Raw genomic sequence first — 16,498 nt, 5'->3', positions numbered from 1 at the left:
AGAGAAAACCATCAGGTAAATACCTACAGCTAAGCCTAAGCCTTACCTGTCTCTTCCTTTTTCGTGGAAGATAATTGCTTTCCTCAGGGCGGCTGCGCTTGAAACTTCTGTGTAAGTCCACAGACACTTGCAGAAAGACTCTTTTCCCTGGTTATTTTTCTGTTGTGCCCCCGGGACTGCTCGCTCCCTTCACGAAGGGCAGGAAGGGTTCCCAGCCTCTCGCCTGAAACCTACCGCTTGTAGCTGTTTCTGGGGACAGGTGCTTTAAGACATGTTTTTTCCTGCAGTGTGTCGCCATCCAGTCCCCGGTGCGTTTGTTTGCCGAGCAGCTTGTCCGCCGCGGTCCCCTCGCTGCCCCTCAGCCATGGCGGCCCTGGGGACCCCTCTTCCCCTCAGCCTTGGCGGCCCCGGAGATCCCTCTTCCCCTCAGCCTTGGCGGCCCCGGGGATCCCTCTTCCCCTCAGCCATGCTCGCCCCGAGGACCCCTCTCCCCCACAGCCATGCTCGCCCCGGTGACTCCGCTGCCCCTCAGCCCTGCCCGCACCGGCCCCCGCACCGGTGACCCCTCTCCCCCTCAGCCATGCCGGCCCCGGTGACCCCTCTCCTCCTCAGCCCTTCCTCCCCTCAGCCATTCCCGCCCTTCTCTCCCTCAGCCCCTCTCCCCACGCTCTCCGTCAGCCGTTTTCGGGCAGCGGTAATGGCCGCCAGGGGGCGGTGGCGGGGCCGCTATGCCGGACTCGGCTTGAGGGGAGCGGCCGCGCTATCTTGGGTCGGTGGTTTGGGGCAATGCGATCTAAACGAGAAACCCGTCAAAATGGAAAAATTTCTCACGTGCTCCTACACACGAACCGAGCTGTTCGCTTTAATAATATTGTATTTGAAATTTATGTAACCTTTCCTTCGACCTGTAGAAGTTGTAGAGGCCTCCCTAGCTGAGAATTCCCTGTACAGTTTCCATGTACTGTATTCAAGTGAAACAGCCATGAGAGCACGGCTATTCAGATGGACACAGGCAGGCCTCAAACAGTGATACAGAGACAAAAAGCAAAATCCTCTCGTGGATAAACATGCCAGATGTAATAGTTAATCCCCATAGTGAAAAAAAACAGATTAATGTACTTTGGAGGTGGGGGTGAACCCTCTCTGCTCCTCACTGCAACAAACAAACCAAAACTCAAAACAACCCCCCAAATATCCCAAAACAAACCAACCAACAACCACTTTTGAAAAAAGAAAATAAAAACAAACAAACAAAAAACCCTACAAATTTTAAATTGTTAAAAAGTCCCACAGTAAAAGAGTAAGAACAAAGTCTGAAATAGTAAAACTGTTCAATTTTAAATGCTTATGATGCTGATATTCAAGCAGAGTACCTTTGTAGGCCATGGCTCATCAAACTGCCCAAAATTTGTCATTTACAAGTCCAGCATAAGGAAAAAGACAAGTTGCCAATAAAATCCTGACTGGAAGTCAAAAGAGAAGCAATGTAGAGAAATGTGCATTGCCATGCCACCAACATCTGGGCCAAATATTAATAAATATGCTATTTAGGAAGGAAAACCAAACTACTTTGTCCTCAAAACTAGTTTGATGAAATCCAGTAATGTGAAGAAAAATCATGGAAAGTATGCTGAACCATCTTTTTCAACATCACATGCTGCAGGCTCCAAGGATTCAAAATCATGTGTTCTCCCGTGATAAGGAAAACTAAGTGGAGCAGGAAAAAGGGCATGACAGCCAGCTAAATATATAATTCCACAGGTCTATGATGACTACATCAGCTACTGTAGAACAATGGCCACCTCAAAACAGGAAAGCATTTAAAGAAAACTTATCTATAACTGACTTGCCAGATTTCACATGGGCAAAAGGAAATCTCCCTGCAAGAGTATTTTTCTTTTGACTGCATGAAATGTGAGAATTAGAAAGATAGTTGATATTGAATGTAGAATAAACAAACTTTGAAAAGAAAATTTAGTAGATAAACTCAGCATTGATACTCTTAATCCATATGTCATGTAAATTTTGACAAAACAGAGGAGAACCTCTGCATCCTACCAGTAATCCATTCTCCTCCATTGCAGATGGATTTCATGAGAGGACAACTGAATTCCATGAACCTGGCTATGTAGGTAAATCCAGTAGTAATGGTCTATTTTATAATTATATCTAAAAATAAAACCACCACTCGATTTCAGCTAACATCACATGGGCTTTTGGGGCATTTTTCCAGAAGCTTCTTTGACTTTCAGATAAGAAATAAACATATATAGAACTAATTTATAGAGTAGAAGTAGTTGTTTTCATCTGGGCATTATGGAGGTTTCCACAGGCACCTGTTTAAACTTAATATTCTTTCCTTCATCCTACCTCAAGTTTCTGGAGAGGTTTAATTTTGTTAAATACCAAATGTTATTCTGCTACCTGGTTATTATCAATTTTCAGTAGTTTCTTCTTTTAATAAACTCAAATCTATGCTTGTCTGTCACATCTGATTGTTTAATTTCATAGTATGGTTCTTGCAGTCCCTTGAGGTCTTTGCTGTAATGTGTACTGTTTCTGAATTTTAGTCGTTTTTCCTCATTCATACAGGATAGGAATGGCCATCACTAGGACAGTTCATTACTGTTACCTTAATTGTTTCAGAGGTTTATTAGACAAACTAATATACTTTAGGAAAGCTACTTAATATCATCAAAGGCAGGGTATGTAAGTCACCTACTTTGGCACCTGCCTCTTGTCAAAAGGTTCGGAACAATGGTTTTCAAATGCTTTCCTGTATTTTTAACCATCCTCTAGGTTAAAAACTACTTTGCACTTGAAGAGGAGAGGGGTAGGGAAAAGAGAGAGGTAAGGTAAAACTCTGTATTTTTTTTTTTAAAAAAATTTATTCCTGTTAATCAAGTAGAAGAAACTGTTCTCTCTTCAATGGGTATTTGTTGCATTGAGACTAATTTACAATGAGGAATTCATGTATCAGAGCAAGTTGATTCTGAGTAGATCACATTTTTTTGTGTTCATCCATTCAGTCATTCACACACTGCTGTGGTATCAGACCAAGACCAAGGCATAACAGCAGCATTGAGCTGTTATGTTAACATTATTCAGGATAATGTTAATTAACAGAAGTTTTCTATTATACAGGTATTTGTTTTACATAGTGCCAAATGTATAATGAGAGGTGGCTGCAAAAACCACTTGTGTTGTTTTCACAAGTGTTTCAAAAGTAACCAGGCTATAGATTTCTGTTTCATTGGCCATGAGATTTTGCAAATGTATAGGTTTTATAAGCCCCTTTGAAAATGCATCACATGGACCCTAAGTGCAAGATACTTGGAAATTTCAAGGCCAAGTTTAGCTCTAATTCACATGCTGATAACACACATCATTGGTATGAGTAAGAGAAAACAAGTGCTCTGAAAAAAACCACAATCCAACAATAAATTATTGTGCTTAAAACTGACAGCTTGGAATAGAAAGTCTCTGCAACTTAAGTCTTAACAATGCAGATCATGAACCTCAGATTTTGAAAACTTAACTGTATACAAAAACTTCAGATATTCAGAACAGTTGTTTCCCAGATCATCTTTTCAGTGACAGGTAGTTGAAACCTCGATAATATGATTATACATCTTCTTTCCTAACTAATATTTATTTTGAATTATTCCTTAATAGAAAGGAAACAGTTAATGAGCAAAATTATATCAAACCTTTCAGTAAATATATTCCAGGCAGTATTCTCAAGTATTTCTGGTTATTTTAACAAGTCACAGTGCCTCTTAATTTCTTTTGTTTGAAGAGACACAGTTGTTGAGAAGTTCTAAGAGTAAAGACTTGCAAGCTTTTAACTTAAAAAAATTCTATTTGATTTTCTTCTTAATGTTAGTACAGAAATTGGAACAGTGTTTAGAAATGTTTTTTGATTTTTTTCACAGAGAGGGCAGCAAAGTAACTCCACTGGAACACAAAGTGGTTTGAATAACTTTATATTGACATTGTTATTAGTATCCAAGTTCAATTTTATAGAGTCCACGGCACTTGTTGCAAGAGAAGCTTGCAAATACTAGCAGTCAAGCTGCCTGGAATTTTCTACTGGTTTTAACAGTAGTAATGTTTATTCAGAGATCTGTAATTAAAATACGTAGAAGTTCATGTGTGTTCTCACTTATTTGACTTGGTTTTTACATGTACTGTTAATCAAAAGTTACTTGTAGATATTATCTAATGTATTTGACTTGCAAAAATCCAAATCTGTAATGGTTAAGAATTAAGAACATGGGCTTCACATGAATATAGTGTCTTCTCCAAGAGTACATAATTAAGTTTTTAATATTTTTTAATCAGAATAATTTTCTAGTTTTGACAACTATTTCCTTACCTAATAATTGACATAAATATGGGGTTTTTTTCCTGTAATAACAAGTAGCTTGTAATAACAAGTATGGCTGTACTATGGTGAAAACAGAAGTCCAAGTATTATAGATATAAATGGAAGTTATTTGTTTATAAGTTTATTGACAAATCTTTAACCTCAAGTTAAACATGTTAAGTTTAGAAATATAGAGCTCTCTTCACAGCATAATGTGTAGAATCAACCTTTTTTTTTGATCGTTTTATGTAGTCATTTAGAATTTCATGTGTCTCTCAGGCTTGTATTTCAGTCATTTGGTCTTCAAGACCTTGTAGCAAAGCTGCTGGCAATACTGGCAGTATTCTCGAAGTTGGCTACAGGTCTGCTCAGCTATGGAAGACTTGAAGACTTATGTGGAATGTTGTTCATGTTGAAAACTTAAAATATCCAGTATCTATTTATACTTTTTTACTATCATCATGCTTCCATCAGGAAAGTACTAGTGGCTTTGGGACACAACTTTTGCTACAACATGATGAGAATATCCATTTTTTTTTAAAAAAAGCTGCTTTTATTCAGTTTGAGTTGCCTGGTACAGTATGAGAGATGAGAATTTACTGAATTGTAGGGAGAAGACAGCTTTTCATCTGACTTAGAACAGGTACATTCACTAGGATCTATTAGTTTCTTAGTATGGCTGAATTGATGCAGGGGAATTTAACTGTGCCTTGCAGAAGAGGCTTGTTTGCCAGCAGCAATGCCAGTGAAGCTTAATGCATGTTGCCTTTTCTTCTGAGAAACAGTATTAGGTTCTGGTAAATTCTGGTGGTGAACAGGAATACAGTATAAATAAAAATATGTACAATAACTTTAGATTATTTGACTCTTCAAAATTAACCCGTACCTGCTAGAACTCGAGACTTACTTTGCATAGTGAGACATCCTCAGATTAACTGCTAAAATGACACAACAATAAATAGAGGAGCAAAACCCCAGATTTGTACTAAGAATGTGAACAGATGCAAGAGCAGGAGTCCCACTTCCAAGCAGCTTAACTTCTTTGGGCAACACACAGTATTAAAACTGCATGAAAAATGGTGCATAGCTAACCTTGTGTATCAAGTGAGAAAAATGTCTTTTGAGAGAGAAACGTTTATTTACATAAGCGACAAATCTGTGCAGCTTCACATTTCAACCTGGAGGTGGAGGATTTCTCCTTACTAAAATGATTTGGGTCATAATGAAAAGACAAACAGATGTTTAGGTAAGATTACAGACAAACCCCAGGCCTGAATTCAGAAAGGCATGTGGCCTGCAGCACTATGAGCTGATAATACAGTACAGAGTAAGATTACAGCAGAGGTTCTCTTTTTAAGAAAGGCTTTGAAAGAGAGAGGTGAGCACTCAGACATTCTTTATACACAATTTTCCTTACAGTCAGAGTGAGGCACACTGCATTTTGTGATGCCAAGAGGAAGTTAATGAATTATAGCCACTTCATGGCATTTCAAGTATACTTGGTCTAACTGTATTTTAACCATACAAAAGCAGCAAATACAAATCACATTTTCCTTCTCTGAAACACTGGAGAGGTATCATTGGTATTTATTTAGAATTCCCAGTCTGTATCATCTTGATTTGTGGCAATACGTCCATGTTCAGCCCCAACTGCTGTTGAGGGCAGTGCCAAGAATTCTGATCTGTTATTTTGAATAGGAGGTGGTAATAGAGACAGTAGTGAATTCTCTGTTTGTTCCTTTATCTAGAAAGAAAAAAAAATTAAAACAAAGCTGCGTGTAAAAGCCTCCATAACTTTTCAACTAACTTCATTAAAAGCATGGGAAATCAGAGCCATGTTCTTGTATGTTACAATACTGAAAGTAAAAGGATGAGAGGTTTTGCTTTCACTGGTCTATTAGTCCTTCAAGAAGTAATGAAATCAGCTGTGCAGTTCTGCTTTAAATTAAGAATATTAACCATTTTAAAATCAGTTAGGCTGCCATTAAGTTAAATCAACTTCATCAATAGGGAAACTGATTAATCTTATGCTTTCTATACTCCAGCTATACCATTTTGTTAAAAAAATTCTGAAGCAGGTATGCTCTTACAGGATGCTTTTTGGCTCCAGAAAACTTCATTATTTTGTAATCTAGCTCTTTTTGTGGCTTATTTAGGTTATAGCTGTGTCATTTAATGAAATATATGAAACTCACCTGTTTGAAGAACGTATGCGAAAGCAAACTGCTTGCTGATGGCCTGAATCATAAAATGAACAATATAATTATGTTCTGGAAAGTAAAATACTGCATTTGGATAATGGGCCAGATTGACAAATAAACTTAAGCCCTGCAGTTTTTCCTCCACAGGACAAATGTGAAGAATGAGAAAAGCAGCACACAATTCCTACATTCTATGCCTCGATTTGTAATTACAGCACTACTGAAGAAATTTATTTTTAAAGGCCTTTGAATGTTTCTGTTTAACAAGAAATTTAATGCCTCATTCAAAAGAGACATAGAACTGAAAACATGTATTTCAGATTTCTGGGGTTTTTTTCTTTTACATGTTTGAAAGTTAATTTTATTTGCTACAAAGCATAGTAATATTACAAGAAATTCAGGGGTCAAATGACTAAAAGTTTGATTCCCTTATCAGACAAGATAATTCTTAAAATAAAAATGGAAGTGTATTGTTTTACATAGTACATCTGCTCTGAAATTCTACTCTAACAGCATTCAACTGATTACTGTATCCTAAACCATGAGCTATACTTGATCTTGGATTGAAGTGACAAAAAAATTAGTTTTCACCAGAACATTACCTTTTCTCAGGGTCCTGTTGCAAGCAAAGTTCCACCAAGTTGTGGAATGCAGGTGAAAATGTTTTGGAAAAGGGCATTTGAAGTCTTTCACTGGTCATTGTGCGTGTCATGCTCTCACCAATTCCAGAATCAACACCTGATCGGGAATTCTTCATCCTGGATTCCCCCCGGGGAAAGGTATTTATATCCCAAGGACAGTAGGTTGGACCTTTCAGCTTTTGCAGCAGCATCTAGTAGGAAAGAATAGCAGTATGAGAGTTCAGCAGCTATCCAGACCTATTCAGGGTAAGCTATGAAACTGAAGGGATGGAAAGATTATTTATTCTAGAAAGAGACATGCATATTTGAAGTAACAAAAAGCAGCCACTATTTCAGTAGTGCAGTAATAGCACTGGTTTCTGTGAGTAAAACAAAAACAAGAACAAGCTCAGCACATTTTTAACTAGAGATAGAGTTGAGCATTATACCTGAGTGCGAGGCATATCTTGAAATGGAACATGTCCATTGGCTAATTCACATGCTGTAATTCCCACACTGTAAATATCAGACTTCATGTTATAGCCAGACAAATCCTGTTAGAGAAGGAAGACACTACTGATCAGTGAGACCATTGAGCAGTGCTAACAAGAATACAAGTGCCTGCTTCAAAACAAGATTCTAATACCCCATAACCTACACAGTACTGAACCAATTAAATTGTGAAACCTCAGACTTTTTGAGAAATCTGATAGATGTACTGAACACAAGTTTCAGGATTTGCAGTAGTTTCCAGGACATTTAGGTAAAGAGTTTTAGTACAGCATCACCTTACCAACAGCTTTAGAAATGGTTTCTCTAAAAGAATTAAAAATTCAGTACACACATGTATTTTTAAAAGTTGCAGTTCAACATTTTCATTGCAATTCTACAAGCAGACTTAAGTTGGAAATTGAGTACTGCTACTAATTTTGAATAGGAAAAATTATGTGTAATTTATACTAACCTGTCTCAGTAGTTCAGGACTCAGCCAAGGAAGCACAGATGTACTAAACTGGGGGAAATCATATACCACCTTTGACTTCTGTCCATTGCTAACTAAACTGTAGAGGTTGTTTAGGCCAGAGAGAGAAACCAGCCCATCCTCTGAAATCAGAATGTGGCTAGCTTTAATATTCCTGAAACATAAAGTGGTAAATTTTAGTTATAAGAATTACTCAAAAGCACTACTAGAACAGAAAGGCTTTCATATTTCATTGACTTACAGTGAGATGCTAGTATGGAGTTCATCTCTCAGTTAAGAGAGATGATCAGGAAAAAAGTGCCAGAAATTGGAGAAGGGCCCTCCTTCCCTGCAAGGGGTGTAAACTAAGGAAGCCCTTTCTATAACTCTGGTTTACTTCTGCTTCAGAAGAAGAAACAAAGCCAGGCAGAAGTATAATCCCTGTAAAAACTGGCTTGAAGAAAAGTAGAAATACATTTCCTCTTAAAATTTTACAAACTTGGTTCTGCTGAAAACCTTCTATTGAAAAAAAATGTTACTTGTACACTGTCTGATATAAGAAGGTATACAGGAAAAGGAAGGAAACAATACTTAAGGTAAGATGCTGGTTCTGGTTCTTACCTATTGACATTCTCCTACCTGTGAATATATCCATTCTGGTGCATGTAATTTAATCCTCTGATTGCACCAAACAGAATGTTCCCTATCAAAGCTTCGCTCATTCCTTCAGGAAAGTAAGTCTTCAGCAGGTGTCTAGCTGAACCTGGAAGTAAAAAAACCTAGCTAGGCCTAACAAGTCTTGTTAAATTACTTGTCTATGCTTCCCTCACTGTATACACTCATCAAGAGCAGCAACTGACTTTGATGCATTATTACTTGGATGTAACTGATGCCCCATGTCATGCTTCTGTTAACTGGAAGTGTGTGCCCAGCCTGTATTCAATGTAAATAGGTCTTCTGTTAGCAGAATAAAGCCAGATACATCTCCCAGTTACCATTCCTCACATGGTGAGTGCTAGGATGAAGTGGAATTTAATGCAGTTCAAATACCAGTTTTCACTGGGGAGGAAATCTTCTCTAAACAAATGGTTTGGGAAAGTCTGGTTTCTCTACAAGACAGGAGATAATCAAAGAGAAACCTCTCATGAACCATATAGTCTAACCTGTATCAGCCCTTTTTCCTATTCCAAAATTGCAGTTAATAGTTCTTACCATAGGCCATGAATGGGGAGATGACCCAAAGCCAGCTTCCAGCTGTAAACACTGTCCAAAATGTCATTATGTTGGGATGCTGGAAAAAGTGTGATAAAACCACCTCATTCTATGGAATTAAATGAAAATGGATGTGTTAACCACAGAACAGCGGTCCTACTAAGAGCATTAACTACATCAGTTATCAGTATAGAGAACTGTTTCTTTGCAATTATACAAGATGCAGGTGATGTGAATAGCCTGCAACACAAATGTAAATAGCTTTCCCATAATTGCATTTGTCTGAAGTAAATCTAGTTTGTTCATAGTCCAAACTTTTGGTGCTAAATAACAGTACAGAACATATTTCAAGTAAGTTGCACAATTACAGAAGTATTTCTAAAGCAATTGTTAGCTGCTGTCTTCAGAAAGCAACTCTCAAATTTACACATGCATTGTATTTATTATGTTCTACTCCTTTGGAGGGAGAAACTTGACTGAAATGATCCAGTGCAAGCTACCTTTGTTCAGTAATCTCATATGTATTCCTCTCTATCTTTGTTCCTTTACCTGTAAGGCTTTCAAGTGCTCTTCAGAGCAATTTTCAAGGTCTGTGATCCTTACAGCAACTTGCCTGTCTGTAGGTGTATGCCGCGCAAGGTAGACTGAAGTTAAATTGTTGAACCTCCTTCCTGAAACCAGAAATGGCGACCTTAACATTGGAAAACATAATAACCCATCACATGGTTTCCTTCATATTTAGAGATCATTTTCCAGTTTTAAAATTGCAATTGATAGAAGCGTGTCCTTCTCTTTGAGAATGCCAAGACATTAAGTAATTGCAGTAAAATATATGCAGCAAATTATTTGAAGCATGGCTGTACTATTTTAAGAACAACCAGAAGTGTCTGAACATGTGTTAGCATCAATTATGCATCTAAATGAACAACACTTAGTATGCATATTCACATAAACATATGCATGCATAGTAGGATCTAAGGCAGCCATCCTTAGAACAATCAGCTTGGGTAGCCAAGTTACAAGACATGATGTTACTTAAGGCTGTATTTATTGTCACATACCACTGATTTTGAAAACTGACAGGTACATGCATAAACATCAATAGACAATTTCAGGTAATAGTTGATTTGTCTTAGTTCTTAAAATAAGAGATTTCTAAACTATGAGCAATGCTCTGCACTTTTCTCAACTGAGACAGAATAGTCTTTTATTTTCCAAACTTGCTGTTTTCTGCAGTTAACAATAAATTATTGATAGCAGGAAGAAGAAATATTTTAAGGTACATTTATGTTACCTATTTCCAGCTGGAGTTCATAGTGAGAGACATTAGAAGAGCAAAATACCATTTCATTTTTTCCTGTAGATGGGGGAACCCAGGCTAGATCAGAATCAGCCTAACAGAGAAGAAACAGTTCTCAAAATTACTATGTAATTTTTAATTACATAGTAATATATATTTTTAAAATTAATGCAAACATATTATTAATCCTAAAGTCCAGTACTTAAATAAGAACATTCAAGCTGGTACTTTTACCATTACTAAGACTTAATTTTATGAGCTACAAGTTTTATGTGTGTGTTTGTTTGTTTTCAAACTGGCACAAGATTAACACTTAGATACCTATAGTCTTCTACCAAAGTGGAAGCCCCAAAGTACTCTTGTTTATTTTTGTTGTCAGCATTTCAATAAGCACTCCCTAATTAGGCTATTTTTAATATCCACCAGCTTCATACTTAACCTTGGGAGCTAAAGTTTCTATTCTTACCAGGCATTCATGGATGCTGCTCTGAGATAGCTCTTCTGGTCTGATTGATTCAACTGGTGTACGCAGAATACAGGAGCAGTCCTTGAGAACAGAAACAAGTGAATGTTGGTGGAATTGATGCAATTTATTAAATATTGCAGTGCAAAAATGTAAAAAAGCAGGAGCAGTTCAGAAAGTCTTCTGCTACAAGTCAGTCAATCAAGGGGTTAAGAAACAGCATAAAGCACTTACATGGCAGACCTAGAGAGGAGACACACCAGTCTCCTTCACCAAAAGCTGACACAGTGAAGTTCAAACACCTCAGCACTGTGGAAATTCCCTCAAGCAAGACGTTTCACCAGGGCTTTTCATATTAAGGTATAGCTGAGTAACAAGGTACAATAAGGCCAAGGTTTTTAAAGACAAACTTACCAAACAAGACATGGAACCGCCTTAGGTCAGGGGAAAAGTCATACACACCCATTTATCCTAGAAAAAAAAATAAAGTAGCAAAGTAAGATGACACATAAACCTGTCATAAACTTAAATCTCCTTAATTAGAACTGTGAGGCATTTCTGTCAGCTATCACACACGAAGCTCCAGAACTCCAGCTCAGGGAAAGTCTGCTTCTATTTAAGTAGAAAATCAATTTGAAACTCCACACTGAGGACTACACATTAACTCAAGTGTTCCTTTTTAATTTATGGGTTTAGAAATTTTATTACCACTTATGAATAAACAATTTAATTGCAAGTTAACTGCACAAGTGCAAAAAGTAAAAAAAAAACAGGCTCATGAATCCTTGGCAGTTTGTAGGAAAAGAAATCATTGTCTGTTGTTTTAAAGAAGCACAGCTGTGCTAGGCAGATCTTGGCTTGGATGTGTGCAGCTGAACTAGCTCACAAAAAAAAGCAAGGCAGAAGCAATTGCACTTCACATTTCAGAAGTGAGGGAGGAAATACTATTTAAAGGGATTTGAGTTAAAAAATAAAAAAAGAAGCAACTCCCTCACAGATCAGAGTAGCCTCTCTCAAAGTCCTCTAGCAGACTTTGTGTCTGATGCTTTGAAAGCTTAGGCAGTGAGAGAGATGTCTAGTAAGCATATCAAAGCTTCTATAAGTAAAGAATGGGACTATTTTACCTTAGCTATAAACAAGTCTTCAGCAGTAGAATCATTAAGGTTGGAAAAGACCACAGAGTCCAACCATTAAGTTAACACTTCCAGGCCCACCATTAAACCATCCCTAAGCACTACATCTACGTGTTTTTTGAACACTACCAGGGATGGTGACTCCACCACTTCTCTGGGAAGCTTTGACAACCTTTCCAGTGAAGAAAATTTCCCTAACATCCAATCTAAACCTCCCTTGGTGCAACTTGAGGCCAGTTACTGTCATCCTACCTCTTGTTATGTGGGAGAAAAGGCCAACTGCCACTTCACTATAACCTCCTTTCAGGTAATTGTAGAGTAAGAAGGTCCCCCTGAGTTTCCTCCAGGCTAAACTCCTTCAGCCACTCCTTGTAATACCTGTGCTCCAAACCCATCACCAGCTCTGCTGCCCTTCTCTGAACACCCTCCAGTGCCCCAATGTCTTTCTTGTGCAGGGCTCAAAACTGAACACAGTACTTGAGATGTGAACTGCCCTCACCAGTGAGTACAGAGGGACTGGTGACAGGTCCTGCTGGTCACACTGTTGCTGATACAAACCAGGATGCCACTGGCCTTGGCCACCTGGGCACACCACTGGCTCATGTTCAGCCAATTGTCAAACAGCAACACCATGTCCTTTTCTGACAGGTAGCTTTCCACACATCATGAGGAATGCTACTTGTTGGCTGATAAAAAAGTCAGCTACCGGAAGTATGTTATTATGCCATTTTTTGTATGAAAGTTTACTTATAAAAGCTGAAGTACTATACCAGAAACTGATGATTTTGTTTATAAAGGAGCTAAGCTTGAGTATATCCTGTATTTAAATTATGTATGCTACTTCAGAGGATCAGCACCTGACTTGAATAACTTCACTGAGGAAGTTTGTAGCAGAGTAGAAAAAAAAACAAAACAAACACAGGTGCTTCAAGATACAACCCAACACTGCAATGGCAACAGCATCCTTCTCCTACCTGGAAAGAACATGCCTCCTTCTGCTACACAAGACAATTTATTCTGCTTGCAATATGAAACCACAAAAGTTAAGCTGAAGAATAAAGTCTTAATAGCTATGATATACCAAAGTCAAATTATTATAGACTTAGTTCAAAGATGTATAGCCAGCCAACAGAAACACCCGTGATGCACATTTATGCAAATAACACTACAGTTTTAAGATTTTTATTTTTTTTCTTATGTAGCTTGACATTGTTTCCATCTTTTTCATATGGCTTTGGATCATGTCCCCATATTTTTCCTTCTGTACTGCGCGTTTTTTTGTTTTTTGTTTTTTTTTTGTACTGTAGACAGTGACAGTGTTGTACAGGTTAAACAATATATTCATCACACTTTGGCCAAAGCTTCAGCCAGCTAACAGTGCAGAGCAGGAAAAAAACATAGAAATCTGTGCCTGTGAGCTAGGGGAGTGTGAAGGCTCCGGAGCCGAAGCCCCGGTACCGGGAACGCGCGTTACTGGGTTCTGCTGACGCCGAGCTGCAGCTCCTACTTCAGCGTTCTCAGTGACTGAGGCAGCTCTCGGTCCTGTATCTCGAGTGAAATGATCCGTCCGTGACAAAGCACCGGAACGTGCGGAAGGACGCCCCACAGGCTCCCCCGCAGTTGCTCACTCGCTCCGTTAAGTTCGTACCTCGCTTTCCTCGCTGGGCCCCCGCCTCCCTCTGGCCTCCCGCGGAGGCCGGGACAAGGCTCCGGTCCCCGCAGCTTCCTCCCGAACTCGGTGTGCGCCGCTCCCTCTCTGTCCCTGGCCCGTCCGGCTTGCCCCGCAGCGGCGCAGAGTTCCCGTTCCCGTTCGCCGCCGCCGGAGTCAGGGCCGGGGGCCGGCACCGCCGCCGCGCCGCCCGCCAGAACCCCGCCCCGCTCCCGGCCCCGCCGAGCCCAGCGGCGGGGGCCGCTCGTACCACGCGGCCCGGCGCATTGTGGGGCTCGTCACTGGCGGGGGCCCGCCGGGGGCTGTAGTTCTGGGCGGGAACCGAGCGGAAGCCATCGGGGCCCTTCCTCAGTCGCCGCTGTGTTGCATGCGGGGCTGCGGCGGGAAGGAGCGGTGCCGGAGGGAGCGCAGCGTGGGGCGGGTAAGCGAGAGCTCGGCGCCGGCCCGGCGCTGCTCTGCCGCCTCACGGGCGAGCGGCGCGCTCCATGCCTCACACCCCTGCAGGGGTTAACCCTCCCTCCTCTCGCCCCTGGGGCCGTTCCCCGCCGGGCCGGGGCACCACCCGGGCCGGAAGGCACGGCGGGCCGCGCCGCGCGTGCGGCGGCTTCCCTGCGGCTGCTTGGGGTCGGAGCTCGGGGCCCGAGCGTGAGGCGGTGTCCGGGGCTAGCCCCGCGGTTCCGGGCGGGGAAGGAATTCCGGCGCCTGTCCGGGTTGGCAGCTGACAGGACTCTTTCGGCGGTGGTGATGCTCTGATGTAACGTAGCGCTGCGTTGAGCTCCGTCTGTTCGGTGTAAGCGGGGGCTGCGGGGGCGGCGGTGCCCGCAGGCGGTGCCCGGGGTGACCTTCAGCGGCCCGGGGTGCCCGTCTGCGAACGGGCTCCCTGGAGGCTTCTGTCACCGCCTACACGAGGCAGCCCTCGCTGGTGACATCTTAGTTGTTGTCCTGCTTGTGTAAGGAAGGCAAGGAAATTCTGGCTTTTAGCAACTTCTTAATCACGTTGTTACATTTTTATCAGCTGATTAAACTGGAGTACAAATATCTGTCAGTAAATGTCATTTACTCTGTCGACCATGCTAGTGGAGAAATGTAAGTGGAGTGGCATGCTCGTATTTTTATTTTTAATGCAGTCTTCAGCTGTTGCATAGGTACCTATTTCTTGGTTATGTTTCACAGTTACTCTCGACTGATTATGATAGTCTGATGCAGGTGTCTGATATACTAATAAAGCAACATTAGAAAGTGGCAGTCGATGGTAGGTTTGTTTTAAGATACTTGTTTTCGTTCAAAAGATGTAGTTCTTAGTAAAAATAGGCAGAACTTCTTTTTAATTACACTTCTGACACTGAAGCTAAATTGAAAAAAAATTATTTTCCAATACCTGAATTTTTTCCACTCTGTAATGGCAGTGTGATTATTAGAGCTGTATCTGTTTATCGAATTTCTGTTAGGAGTATCTGAAGATGTAGTTTGAAGAGCATTGGGAAACCACAGACTTTCCTGATGGTGGTTTGCCTCTATTAGTGGGCTTGTGGAATTAATATTGTGCAGTTGAAGTGCTGTCTTTCAGGAATAACAATTGTGATTTGTTGATTAGTCTTCCAAGAAAACACAAACAGAGCATTTTCACAGAGATGGCTACAAAAAAGAAGACATCTTTTTTTCTGGTTTGATTGCTAGTGATATTCTGGTGACTGAGCTGTATAGATCAGTTTGATTATTTCTAATACTGAATTATAGCTTAAAATGCTGAGCATTGTCTGGGGTATATGTCAAGGAATTGAAACTACTTTTTTGGGGTGATCAGCCATGCATCCATTGAAAGTGTTAGTGATTTCAGTTACGTGTTATTCATGTTCCCTTTCAAGTATACTTTATAGAAAACAAGCTTGAGTTTTAAAAGAAGCTGATTACAACCTTTATAATGAAATATTAGCAGAGAACTTAGCAGAATGAGGCATTAGCAAAATGCTGCAAGAGCCTTTATTGTATTTTATACCCTAACTAACATATAGGCAATCCATGATAATTCTTGATTCCTTTGAGATCATAGCATTACTACATATCTACATAATTTCTTCTGAAAAGAGAAAACTTGAGAGAAAATATCCATACAGACAGTAATGTTTTGCTTGTGCATTTACAGAAAAGGAATTAATAGAATTAATTAGGAATTAATAAAACATAGTATGTGTCTTTAATGTAGGTACTGCTCATAGTTTCAGACAAAGGGAGACTTCAGTTAGGCATTTGCTGTTTTTACATTGTACTAAGGATGATAGAGACAACCTCCAAATGTGTAGGACTTTAATCTTAACTATTAAGCTGTGGTATTCAACAGAATGCATGTATACATGTACATAAAGCATATATAGATGTACTTAACAGGTAGTGTTGCCACTTTGGAGAATATGAGCTAATACAAATGACAGACAAGGAGAATAAGTGAACCTGGTTTGGCAGAACTGCAGATGAAATAGGATGAGGGAATGTTGTGGCCAGCTTCATGATCCCCATGTGATTCATCATTCTCCAGGAGGTGTTCTCCAGCTTCCCCACTGAAGCCTTACCCC

At 40.1% G+C, this 16,498-nt stretch overlaps 2 protein-coding genes and 1 long non-coding RNA gene across 55 annotated transcripts in view; 1 reads left to right on the top strand and 2 right to left on the bottom strand.

Annotated features, from left to right (window-relative positions):
• Positions 1–649, bottom strand: part of LOC147652209 (uncharacterized) — a 48,045-nt gene extending 47,396 nt beyond the window's left edge. The window contains exon 1 of the long non-coding RNA XR_015289122.1: positions 47–649. This is a non-coding gene — a long non-coding RNA (uncharacterized LOC147652209). The remainder of the gene's footprint in view (positions 1–46) is intronic.
• A 3,840-nt stretch (positions 650–4,489) lies between these two features.
• STRADB (STE20 related adaptor beta) lies at positions 4,490–14,142 on the bottom strand. Of its 4 annotated transcripts, none has more exons than XM_023930829.2 (12): positions 13,908–14,142; positions 11,541–11,597; positions 11,130–11,210; positions 10,658–10,757; positions 9,913–10,034; positions 9,364–9,472; positions 8,791–8,914; positions 8,155–8,326; positions 7,640–7,744; positions 7,173–7,402; positions 6,565–6,607; positions 4,490–6,113 (listed from the first exon to the last, which is right to left on the bottom strand). In XM_023930829.2, exons 2-12 carry the CDS (start codon positions 11,550–11,552, stop codon positions 5,961–5,963), a joined length of 1,251 nt encoding a protein of 416 aa, XP_023786597.2. In that variant the 5' UTR covers positions 11,553–11,597; positions 13,908–14,142; the 3' UTR covers positions 4,490–5,960. The 4 variants fall into 4 exon arrangements, with proteins under 4 accessions (XP_023786597.2, XP_023786599.2, XP_023786600.1 ...); XM_023930831.2 differs by having other exon boundaries at positions 9,364–9,442; positions 13,908–14,033; XM_023930832.2 differs by lacking the exon at positions 6,565–6,607 and having other exon boundaries at positions 13,908–14,086.
• Positions 14,068–16,498, top strand: part of TRAK2 (trafficking kinesin protein 2) — a 32,419-nt gene continuing 29,988 nt past the window's right edge. For 6 of the 50 annotated variants that reach the window (XR_015289086.1, XR_015289080.1, XR_015289071.1 and 3 more), the window contains exon 1: positions 14,084–14,349. The gene's annotated coding sequence lies outside the window, so the exon portion shown is untranslated. Of the gene's footprint in view, positions 15,015–16,498 lie in introns of all 50 variants that reach the window. The other 44 variants (XR_015289088.1, XR_015289087.1, XR_015289061.1 and 41 more) reach the window with 20 other exon arrangements.

Source organism: Cyanistes caeruleus, chromosome 7 (genome assembly GCF_971803275.1).
Source record: "Cyanistes caeruleus chromosome 7, bCyaCae1.hap1.1, whole genome shotgun sequence".
NCBI lineage: Eukaryota > Metazoa > Chordata > Aves > Passeriformes > Paridae > Cyanistes > Cyanistes caeruleus.
The sequence above is the reverse complement of the archived record's forward strand: the minus strand, read 5'-3'. Positions and strand labels throughout refer to the sequence as shown.